This window comes from Sorghum bicolor, chromosome 7 (genome assembly GCF_000003195.3).
Source record: "Sorghum bicolor cultivar BTx623 chromosome 7, Sorghum_bicolor_NCBIv3, whole genome shotgun sequence".
NCBI lineage: Eukaryota > Viridiplantae > Streptophyta > Magnoliopsida > Poales > Poaceae > Sorghum > Sorghum bicolor.
Window position 1 is genome coordinate 64,918,509 of NC_012876.2, and position 12,576 is coordinate 64,931,084.

General features: G+C 42.2%; 1 protein-coding gene across 1 annotated transcript; it reads right to left on the reverse strand.

Annotated features, from left to right (window-relative positions):
* Positions 1,954–4,626, reverse strand: LOC8055354 (50S ribosomal protein L9). Its single transcript, XM_002445915.2, has 6 exons — positions 4,447–4,626; positions 3,954–4,088; positions 3,526–3,588; positions 2,694–2,756; positions 2,485–2,556; positions 1,954–2,404 (listed from the first exon to the last, which is right to left on the reverse strand). The coding sequence occupies exons 1-6, from the start codon at positions 4,558–4,560 to the stop codon at positions 2,240–2,242; spliced, it is 612 nt and encodes a 203-aa protein (XP_002445960.1). The 5' UTR covers positions 4,561–4,626; the 3' UTR covers positions 1,954–2,239.

Here is a 12,576-nt window from a genome sequence, read left to right on the forward strand (position 1 = left end):
CCTCGTGCTCCTTTTCCCAACCCTCCCTTCATTGAGGTTTTTCTTCCCCTCAATGGCATCAGCGGGCGTTAACTGGGCCCAGATGTGCTTCAAAAAACAATGTAATCATGATTGTCGCCTATCAAAGTCAACTTAAAGCTTAACCATCACCGTTGGACTGGAGGTTGACAGAGTTCACTTGCTTGGTGGTGGTGTTAGTTGGTGAACAATGGCGTGCTTGGGTGTCGGAAGATTTAGCTTTGGCAATACCTAGCAGCTACTCGCATAAGATGAATCAGATGATAGCACACGAGACATAGAATTTATAATGGTTCAGGGCTTTTGGAGTCCCTACGTCTAGTGTGAAGGTGGATCTTTGTATTCGTATCGGTTACGAGAGTTATTGCTCCTCCTAGCTATGTGCTAGAATGAAGTACATGGGGTGAATGAGAATGAATAGATCCTGACTGAGGGCCTTACTCCCCCTTATATAGCTTGAGGGAGTAGGATTACAATTAAATCCGATTTGACTAACATATTGGTTTCCTAGTTTGTTACATGAAATGCGTAGTGGATTGATCCTATTTTATCGTCCAAATATGATGGCTCCCAAACGCGAGAAGGATGACGCTTCCTCTTGTCTTTGCCTCATCAACCAAAAATTCATAATTGATTGATGACGCGGGCCATCACCATCACTGGTCCTCTCGTGGGAAGCATGTTATTTCATGTGCAAACTCTAACGCACGGCCAGTCGCGCTCCGCGTAGAGCGCACGACATGGGCCAGCCCACGCGACCTTGTGCCTGCTCCCCCATGCAGCCCACGCACATGGCGACGGGCGACGACACAACCTCCCTCGTGTGTCTTGTCTCCCTCTCCATCTCGTCTCCTTCTCCCTCCTGCGCCCACACCAGAGATGAAGAAGACGTAAAAGACAACACTAACGGCTAGGGTTCCGATGACCTCCATATCCCCAACTCCAGTGTCTATAGAAGGGGCTGGTCAAGGGGAGGCAAACAGACCAAGCGATAGGGATGGTGGCCGGGTGGTTTCAGGGCAGGGGAATCTCACCGGAGTTGAAGAAAATGGCAGTAGTGGAGTAAGGGAGAAGAAGGCGGACACCGTAGGCGCTAGGGTTCACCAGAGCTATGACGCGCTAAGACCGTCCTAGCGCGTCAAAGCTCCGATGACCCTCTAGCGCCCATGGTGGGGCGGGGGTCGGCAGCGGGGGCGAGGACGAGGACGAGGAGGAGGCGGGGGTGGCGCGAGGAGGAAGACAAAGTGAGGAGAAAGACGAGTGCGGGATGGAGCCGGGTCGTGCTCTCCCCAAGCACACGATCGGTCGCGACATAACCGCGTCCTATTTCGTGGGTATCGACCTAGTCGAGGTCAAACACAAAGAGGGGGCCCAAACCTAAGGCCTTTCCCACATCCTAGGCAACGACAGCCCAGCCCAAGTAGGCTGGGGAAACATGTGCTGGCTGTCCGTGCTGATGACGTCGTTGCTCCGCCGCCTGCCAGCATGTTGGCTGATGAGTGATGATGGTCTGCCGGAGGAGCGGCGGGAGAGGAAAGAGCGCGGCGGAGGGCCACGGGCGCAAGGTGCCAAGAACGACTACAAGGAGGTGAAGAAACGATAAGCTGCTGGAGCGATCCACTCGCCGTCCTCTGCTACCGATGGAATCAATGCAATTGCAGGCAACTGCATATATAGAGTTACAGACTTTATCTCAAGAGCTAGCAGTGATGCAATGCAATTGCAAGCAACTGCATATATAGAGTTACAGATTTTATCTCAACAGCTACCACAACCATGCATGCACTACTTTTGATTTGCTTCCAGAATTTCAGCTGTGGTTTTATAGTGTTGATTTTGATTTGCTTCAAGAATTTCAGCTGTGGTTTTACAGCGTTGATCGAGATCGACTCTGAGGCTCATTTCAACTTCATATATATTAAAAAAAAACTTTTGTAATTCAAAACGTACACAATCCAACAGCATTTCAAATATATGATTTACAATCATAATTTAAAACTCAAACACAATATGAGAAAACATAGATAGCTTTATTGCCCATGGATTTGCCACATATGCTCATCATAAAGTTGTTCATGCGCCTCACGGGCAAGGTACGTGTTCAAACAGCAAAAACCAGTACCGCGCTTCCAGGCAATGGAAACCTATTCCACAAGGCTACAATGGTTGGGTATCATGCACCAGATTGTGGGAGCAAAAGAAATTTCCCCAGTTTCTGCGCTTATTTTCTCCTGATCTTAACCTTCAGAGTCCATTGGAGCTTACCTTCTGGGCGCGGTATGTCCTGTGGTAACCGGAGGGGCAACTCAAATTCACCAAGCGACGCTAAAGGTGACTGCAGGTGCAGATTCTCTGGATGGATGGTGATGTTGAGTTGCCTTGCCACCTGTAGGTGAAGGTAGACAAGTCATGGGAAAACTGAAATTTAGGGATGCTACATGCGGGTATTTAGAACTTTAAAGGTACCTCGGAAACAATTTCATCTTTTGTTACAGGAGTACGCAGCTCATTTCCAGTCGAGATGAACCTCCTCAACACCTACCAATATCAGAGATGATCAATACTTCCATGGCTAAGCTTTATCAATAAATGAAACATGCAAATGCATACTACACGAAACCATGAAAACAATTAGTGCAGTAAACTTTCCACTTTTAGTGGGGTAGCAGACTAACCAAGAGTGCATTATCTAGCCGCTTTGCTGCTGCTTGGTACTGCTTCAGTCTTTCTTCCTGTAGCTGTTGAAATGGTAATTGACTAGTAAATCAGTACCATCAGAAAAGAAGAGGAAGTATATGGCAGGGGAAAGCACACAATATCAGCCTTTAAGCAGAATTAAAAAAAATAGATCTAAACTTATCCAGAATTTGATCCTATAGTTAAGAAAACATTGATTAGAGTAAGCAAAGGGGCTTTTATATAACACAGAAGTAAACACATTGTATTTTGAAGAGCGGGAAAGAAGCTGTTGAACTTATATTAGGCAGCAGAAGAACAGTGGTGGCTATATTTTTCTAAAACAATAAATAAATTATGCAGCATAATAAAAACATAATAGCAGGTACAGCAAAAAGAGTAAATTTCCAAGTCAACTGTTCAGTCTTTTATATATCAGATGAGTTAGACAAGCATGAAAACAAATTGAGCCTATGATCATAGCCATTCTTCTTAATACAGAAGACAACTCCAAAAATATTACTTTCAGAAAACTGAAACCCACACGTTTTCATGCTTTTTTTTTAAAAAAAAAAGGGTGCATTTCTCTGCTGATGACTTCTCTGCTGTTATTATAATGAAGACCTGTGAGAGCCCAGTATCTTAATGCAGTAGACAGCATCAAAACAAACTTCGACTAAAACAGGAAAAATCAACTTGAGGTATGTTAACTGCCTAACTGGTAACTGGTCTTGGACAGAAACGAACAGTTCATGCAATCAAGTTTTCTACTGTGGACTTTCATCAATAAAGGTCAGAAAATATTTCAAACTTGTGAGCTGTACAACCTACCCGGGCATCATCATCTTCCTTTGTGACTTGTTTCACCACGACCTCCTCTTCACGTTGATAGAGCTGGTTAAAAAAAAAAACCTTACAAGGTTGCAGATGAAAGGGGCTGTAAGTAGCAAACTTGGCTAGGAACTAGGAATGGAGTAGAGGAACCAGTGCACCACAATACTTTCAATGCGTTCAATACAGATTGCAACAAGTATCACCAAATTCTTAGGCTACTTATCAGATTGCCATAAGAAACAGCTGTGCAAGGGAAAGTCGCATGAACAGTCTGTGTATAAGCCTAAAGTGCAATACATATTTGGACACAGAGATACAATTTTTCCAGGTCAAACTCTGAAGCTCATGGTTTGCATCAACTACCCACCCTAACAGACATGCTTTGCTTGCGGTGGCATTTTGAAAGATTAAGGAACAGAGCTTACCTTGCGCTGCTCTCGGACGAGTATGGCAAATTTGTCCAGGTTCGGGACAGCGAGCATCTTGGGCATAAGGTGGTTGCGGAAGTGGCCAGGCGCCACCTTGACCACATCCCCTGTTTTCCCCAGCTTATCAATCGTCTGCAGGATAAAACAGGGAGGAATGAAAGATAGAAAATAAATTATCTCCCCAGACATGTAATTACAGGAGGAGTTAACAATGGGGCCATATTTTCTCATTGTAAAGCGTTGATCAAATAAACACGCAGTTCTAACAAACAAATTACGAAATGGCTCGAAAACAAACTAAGATTTTTTTTAATGGTTTGCAGTGAGTTGCAACTATCCCAGTACAGCACAACTGAAACTAGATCAGTAAATCTCGCTAGAATCGAACCAAAAAGCGATCGCTTGGCTAACGCACCGTAGTATTAATTAATAAACCGAAACAGAGGTGGCGCAGGCGGAATGATTATGAAGGTATAGATCAAGGCCTTACCGTAGTGAGGATGACCTCGAGCTTGCGGTAGCGGAGGCCATGGCCGGAGAAGAGAAAGGGGTTGGCGGCGAGGCTCTGGCGCTGCAGGCGGAGGGCGGCGCGGGCAGCGGCCATGGCGACGGCGTGCGGAAGGACACTAGGGTTCGCTCCTCTGTGGACTGCGGGGAGAGTAGTCCGGCCTGCAGGGCCCAGCAACTAGCTCAGGACTCGGGGCCTCTTTTGCTGGGCCAAGCAGATACATGGGCCGAGACAGCTTCAGGTCGCTGGGCCAACTTCAGCTTCAGGTTTTCGTTTGGAAGAAGTCCACTTTAGTCCCTCAACTTTCGCAAAAGTCTGTTTTTCATCCCTAAACTTTAAAACCAGGTAAAATACATCCCTCAATTTTTGAAACCATACATATTACGTCCGTGACATGGTTATGAGCGGTTTTGAAGGCAGTTTTGTCTTTTTCATTTTTATTTATTTTGGTTGAATATTTGTAAAATTGTAGTAAATCACATAAAATTCATAAAATAGTAAATCTGATTTTGTTGGACTCCAGATAAGTAGATCTACATAGTGAACATATAATATAGTATGCTTTAAATTTTTATTGTAGCTTTAGAACAATTTTTTCTATAATTAATTAGAATAATTCATAGCTATAGTTTGTATGGTCCAATTGTGGTGAATTTTTTATGTTAGACTAATTATTATATGTTTAAACTATGGTAAAAAATTCATACTCATTAGATCATGTATAACTTAGTTATAGATTTATTATAATTTAACAAGCATAAACCTAAATAAATCTATAACTAAGTAATACATGATTCAATGAGTATAAAATTTTTACTATAACTCAAACATAGAATAATTAGCTCGCCATATAAATTTCATCACAATTAGACCATAGAAAATATAGCTATAATTAGTCTAATTAATTACAGAAAAACATAGATCTAAAGATGTATAAAAAAACTTGTACTAGAACATAATATATTATATATTCAATGTGTAGATCTACTGATCTGAAGTCCAACAAAATTGAGTTTTCTATTTTATGATTTTTATGTGATTTACTGTGTTTTTTCAAAAAAAAATCAGCCAAAATAAATAAAAAGAAAAAGGTAAAACCGCTTTCAAAACCAGGTCAAGGATGTAATGTGCACGATTTAAAAGTTGAGGGATGTATTTTGTCCGGTTTTAGAGTTCAGGGATGAAAATCAGACTTTCGCGAAAGTTGAGGGACCTAGAGTAGACTTTTTCCTTTTCGTTTTGTTATGCAGATACATGCAAAATGAAGGCCTCCTACCAAAAATTTAAAAAAAATGCAATTATATACCCCTACGGACGTATTTAATACTCAGACAAAAGAATGAAAATATTTGTTAATATATACTACGTACATGAATTTGTAATATCAAAAGATTTGTTTGGCTTTTCTTAGTTTCTTTTATCTATTAATTGTGTTCGTATTGAAACTACTCCTATTTTACTTGAACCTATGTACGACTTCTTTACTTTTGGTCTGGTTTAGTTTTTAAAAATTTTCAAGATTCTCCGTCACATCGAATCTTTCGACGCATGCATGGAGCACTAAATATAGATGAAAATAAAAAGTAATTACATAACTTATCTATAATTTACGAGACAAATCTTTTAATCTTAAATAGTCTATCATTAGACAATAATTATCAAATACAAACGAAAGTGTTATACCAAAACAAAAAAATTTCGCGAACTAAGAAAGGCCTTTATATAACTATGATCTAATGCTCCAATACCTTGAGGCTTGAGCGTTTTTAGCTTTAAAGTCACCAAACTACCACAAATAGTAGTCATTCCTCCCATGATATAAATGTTAATTATGTTGTTATGTAGGACGAGGCTCTCATAAATCCATCGATATTTTTTTCACTAAAACCATGTTATAAAGGAAAAAAGACGCGATAATTTTGGCGTGAAGTCCTTTTGTGTCGGGCAATAATTAGCTATGAATATATAGCGTTTGTTTGGTTTGGGAACTATCAGTTTAGATGAGTTGGTTCGTGCTATAAATTTTAATCCATAACTTCATTCTTTACGTTTATACGAATTATTATCATTTGAATGATATAGGATAATGGTAAATCAACGTGTTACATACTACAGAAAAGAAAATAAAAACGCTTGGAAATGAGAAAATGGTGAACCACCACATGAAGCGCCTTGGTGAAATGCATGGATATGACAAACTATTTATGGGTAAAAGGTAGGTTATAGGTACTCCCTCCATCCCAAAAAGAAAGATATATTTTGTATAAGGAAAAAAGCCAAAATTTATAAACTTGGGTCAAGAATTACTCTTCTTATATATGAAATGTAAGACATAAGACTTTCATTAATTGATTTGTATTCAGATCCCCTTTTTGAGATGATAATGACTATTTAGTAAATGATAATATATTTAGAAGAAAAAAAACTCAATGCCGAAATCTAGTTTCTATGTTTTTTTACTATATAAAATTTCAGTCGGATTGCTACTTACTCCCTCCTTTAAAGAAAAAAAAAAGGAGTGATGGAGCATGCTACGATATTTGGATGGTAATATACGTTAGAATTCTTTGGAATCCTAGGATATTTGGATGGTGAGAGGCGGGGGAGTAAGCATCCGAAAAATGGAGCGATGGCAACAAAAGCTCGCGTCTCGGTGATTCCCGAGGCGCCAGCGGGCCGCTGCTGGGAGAGAGAGAGAGAGAGAGCGGTAGTGGCAGCGTGAGTGCACGTGCCCAGCGTCGCGTCGAGTGGTGGCAGTGGCAGGCAGGCACAGTGGCAGGCTGGCTGCAGCGCAGCGGTAGAGCGCGTGAGCGAATGAGGCGTCCACACGTGTGTGCGTGCAGGGGTGGCTGGCCGGCGACATGACACCCGTGCGGATGCGAGGGTACGCCGTGTCAGCATGCATGCATGAGCGGCAGCTCCAGGTGGCCCCACCCCCACCCGGCGCCGCACACGTAGCACGCCACGCGGCGGCGGCGCCGGATCCGTCGCAGTTTGTGGCCCTCCCGCCCGCCGCACGTGAGCCCACGCCGCATCTGATGAGGGAGAGAGAGAGGCGTGCACGAGCCAGGAACCAACGGGGCCACCACCAGTTAGTTATTCACGCACCGCGTCGTCGGCGTCACGCCGGGCTCCACGTGACGGATCATCGGCCCGGTGTGTCTGGCTGGCCTGCCAAGTTGCGAGGCTCTCACTCTGGCGGACACTGGCACTCTGGTATATGCCTTGCGTTGTTGTTGTTGCTACAGCCGCTGGAATGCAAGATACGGCAGCGGGAGTCTGTGCCGAGTACTACTGCTTTCCTATGCACGTCCACAACAGCAGCAGCAGCAGCACACGTGACGTGAGTAGAGTACGCGGCGCAAATGAAAGAAATATCGGTTGTACGGCCGCCCCCGGCCCGCCGTGAAGTCGAAAGCGCGCACCTCGTCCCGCACCAGCAGCAAAGACGCGCCGGGCGCCGGTGCCACCAACCGCTCGCGGTGCCGGGGCCGGACCATCCCATCCCATCCCATGATTCCATCCCATCCGGGCGCATCTGCATGACGTGTCGTCGAGTCGCCGGCGATCGACAGGTGGCCTGGCCCGGCGGAACGCAGCAACACAGGCATCTGCTGTAGGAGTGGAGTACCTACGTGCCAGAGTGCGTCAACAATCACTGCTGCGATCGATCGATTATACAGTACATACAGTACGCGCGCTACCCGATACAGCGGCAGGGTTTTGGTAATTGTTATTTAACCATAAACTAGTTTGATTTAAAAAATATTTGTCTCTTAAATTATATAAAATCAATTATTTTAAATCTATATTTAATATTCTATATATAAAAAATCTTTTAAAAAAATTAGGAATTAAACAATACCCAAACACAATGTTAGAGTTGACCGGTCAAATCTCGATAACCGTCGCTCAGGACCGTGTAGTAGGACAAAAACAACCGCTGCCTTGTCTTGTCCACTCTGTCGGATCGAATCGGATCAATTCTAACTCATCAGCTCAACTTCCATCCCGGTTCTGAGACCAACTTGATTAATTAGGGTGGACCAACTGATTAGAGTATGCACTAGTACGTTCGATGGAGTCTTGTAGTTTATTGCCAGCTTTATAGCTTTTTTTTTTAATATAAAAACACGCACAAGTAGACAGGAGAGCATGTATGATGATATGATACAACGGCAACTTGTCGCGCGCAACCTAATTTTGATCCAATAATCATCATCAAATGAATTGAATTGACCTCTGATTCGCCAATCACAATGCCCGTTGCGGATTATATATATCTATCGTCCACATGCATGCGCCCACCCAGCATATATACGTACGTACCAGCAAAATCTTCCAACTGTTGAACCCATTAGTATTTTAGTAACGGTAACCACAGCAATCAGCACAGCAATCATTTATTTTGCTATTGGTTTTCCTTTCTTATTAGGGCCTTGTTTACTTGCAAAAAAATTTTCAAAATGTAAATAGTAGCAATTTCGTTTGTACTTGACAAATATTGTCTAATTATAAGCTAACTACACTCAAAAGATTTGTCTCGCAAATTACATACAAACTGTGTAATTGATTATTTTTTACCTATATTTAATGTGCGGTAATGTATAGTACCGCTCGTGTTCATGTCAGTACGTGCAAATAAATCATGCAGACATATTCGCGGTGTCGGAAGGTTGAACCGCAATAACCCGGCCGCAACAACCCCCGTCGTGGATACGTTGGCTGGTGTTATTTGCCATATTTTTTTCTGTCAATCGGCATTGTTTTTTGTTTTATAATAAATCAGCCAACAGTAATTTCAGTTATAACTTTTCAGATCAGCAAACAGGCTTAGATATTTACACGCACCTACGTTCTACTCTTAACTCTATAAACACATGTATATACAGGTTTATCTGTACGAACATCTTTGAGAGACTAATAAATTAAATTGATAGATGTTGAAACTTATAACTCACCATACATGTCCAAGCGTCGATAAGCAAAGTCATCTACCATCAAAAGAATAAGATTATTATTAAATCTTGAAATAAACTCAGTGAAATACGAGAACATGTGTCAAGATGCATAAAAAAAACTTAGAGGTTGTTTGATACAATTTGACATATAACTAGTGGACTAGGTGCTCCTTGTATAAATAAATAGATAAACGGTTTTCATTTGAAGACCATAACTTGTATGAATTTTTTGTACCGTTCAACTAATTAGGAGTGATTTTGACTGAGAAAACGCTCCAAATTAGAGAACGTTGCCAAATCGAGTCTGCTAAGCTATGCTGAGTGTTTACTTAACCCTCCCGTCAATTCATGCATGCATGTACACAGCTAAGCAACCGCATGCATATGCATTGCGTGTTCTATACTCCTAGCCGCGTAACAAGATCAGTCTCGACCTCAGAAATTCAGTTATATCCATGGCCGTTTGGCTAATTAACTACTCTCTCCATCCCAAATTATAAAACCTTTGACTTTTTTAACATCAAGTTTGATCACTCTTCTTATTAAAAAAATTGTACAAAATATCATTTCTTTTGTCGTGACTTGGTTTATTAATAAAAGTTTTTCAAGAATACCTCAAATTTGACTATGTTTGTGAAAATTTTTTGAATAAGACAAGTGGTCACAGTAAAAAAAGTCCAATATCTTATAATTTGTGATGGAAGATGTAACTAGTAAACCGACGCCAAATCGCAAGTGCCATTGCGGCAAAATTTACAAATACTCCATCTAATCGAAATTATAACGCGTTCTATTTTTTAGTGTGAAATCATATGTTATGTTCAGATATATACTAAAAAATTTATGCAACTAAAAATATCAAATACCTTATAATTTAAAATTATGAGAGTAGTATAAATAAACAAGTTACCACTGAGGTGCGATGCAGGAACTATAATTAAACAATAACTGTCAAATATAAATAAAAATATTACAGTAACATTTATAAAAAATTTCAGAAAGTAAACAATACCATGATATGATATGGTATAAAAACAACGCAGTAAACCATCGCACCGCGTAGAGATTTTTCTGCGGGCGGCGATGGCGACCGGCCGGCGTCACTCACTCACTGCATCAATGATGGGGGTGCTTTCCACTGCTCTTGTGTGCTGAGGACTGGAAACGAAACGAAACGAAACGAAACGAGCGAGAGTTTGTGTCTGACGGATCAGGCCGGGAGACAGGTGGCGGCATCTCGGCGGACGCGACAAGCGGTGGAGGCGGACGTGTCGCGCATCCGGGCCGGTTTGACGGGGTCGGTGCGGGACGTGTACCCAACCGTCGGTGTCAGTCGCTCTCGTGCTCGCCAGTGGTGCAGCGGAGCACCGGCGGCGAGCGCGTGCACGTACGCACCTATGCACGCATCCGTCGGCAGCGCTCCGGAGGAGAAGAAGCTTCCAAATAAACTACCTACTCAAACGTGGATGGCCATGGCATTCGTGCTTGTTAATTATATACGGAGTAGCAACGCTGATGGAGCTAGCCTTGTTTAGTTTGCAAAATTTTGGTTTTTGGGCTACTGTAGCACTTTCGTCTTTATTTGACAAACATTGTCCAATTGTGGAGTAACTATGCTCAAAAGATTCATCTCACAAATTACAGGTAAACCGTACAATTAGTTTTTATTTTTGTTTATATTTAATACTTCATGCATACGACTAAATATTCGATGTGACGGAGAATCTTGAAATTTTTTGCGAACTAAACAAGATGAGCACTGTAGTACTTTCATTTGTATTTGACAAATATTGTCTAATTATAGACTAACTAGGCTCAAAAGATTCGTCTTGTCAATTCCGACCAAACTGTGCAATTAGTTTTTATTTTCGTCTAAATTTAATACTCCATGCATACGTCTAAAGATTCGATGTGACGAGGAATCTGAAAAATTTTACAAAATTTTCTGGAAAGTAAACAAGGCCTTAATTTGGGAAGGAAGGAAAACGCGGTCACTGCTATCCTGAAAGCTGACACGTACGTATACGGCTCACTGAGACCTTGTTTAGTTCACCCAAAAATCAAAAAAATTTAAAATTTTTCCTCACATTAAATCTTGCGGCACATACATAGAGCATTAAATATAAATGAAAATAAAAACTAAATGCATAATTTATTTGTAAATCGTGAGATAAATCTTTTAAACATATTTACTCTATAATTAAATAATATTTATTAAATAAAAATAAACGTGCTACAGAATTAAAATTCAAAAACTTTTAGACGTGAACAAGGCCTAAATATCAACAATTAACATCAGCTTTAAATGGTTTGCTGCTGCGGGGCGGGCCTTTAGCCGTTGTCTGGTCTCCTTCAGTCCTGCCACGATCTTATCCACATCCCGTAACTACAGTGAATGGCAATGCATGCTCCCTTTTTTTTTTTTTGAGACTGCTCCTATTTTTCTGTCTCTTTTCCTTTCCTTTTTTTGTGATTACTGTTACCGTCATGCTCTGGACCATTTTGACCAGCTCATATGATTCTTTTTTGTGATTACTTGGTCCTTCATAGAAAATACTATACTATATATTGATATTATATCTTAAATATGTTACATTATTATAAAAGTACCCCTCTAACACATTCTCTCCACTCAATGACATGTGGGCCCATGAATTAATCCGCATACTCTCAACATCTGCTGACCTTCTCTGCCATGGGCGCGGTACCAACTGGCACAGTTTTTCCAAGCATCGAAGGCGATGACCTCGCCGAAGGCGGTGTCCGTGACAACAACAGAAGCGACCCCCTCAAACATCACCGGACATGGGGCACATGACCTCGGGGAAAAGCACGGACGTGGTAGATATGTGTCCACGGCTTGGCGCGCAGATGCTCTGCGAACTCTCCACCGACACCCACACGAACTCCCCTCCGCTGCTGGCCACGCCCCCCAGCATGCCGCCCTACTAAACCAGCCCTACCTAGCCCGATGTACGGACTCTCTCTCGCCGCAGGCCATGCACCCAGCACATCCCGTGCACCCCCGCGCCCCCACATCTGCCCTAGCCGCCGCACACATGCGCCCTAGCCCGCCATGCGGACTCCCCCTCGCCGTTGGTTCTGAGCCCCAACACATTGCCCAATACTACGTCCACCGATCCACAAGGAC

Coding starts and splice junctions, on each gene's coding strand:
- LOC8055354 (XM_002445915.2), bottom strand. CDS start 4,560: ATGGCCGCTGCCCGCGCCGCCCTCCGCCTGCAGCGCCAGAGCCTCGCC. Junction 4,089..4,446: donor TCGAGGTCATCCTCACTACG/GTAAGGCCTTGA, acceptor TTTATCCTGCAG/ACGATTGATAAGCTGGGGAA. Junction 2,757..3,525: donor AGGAAGATGATGATGCCCGG/GTAGGTTGTACA, acceptor CCATTTCAACAG/CTACAGGAAGAAAGACTGAA.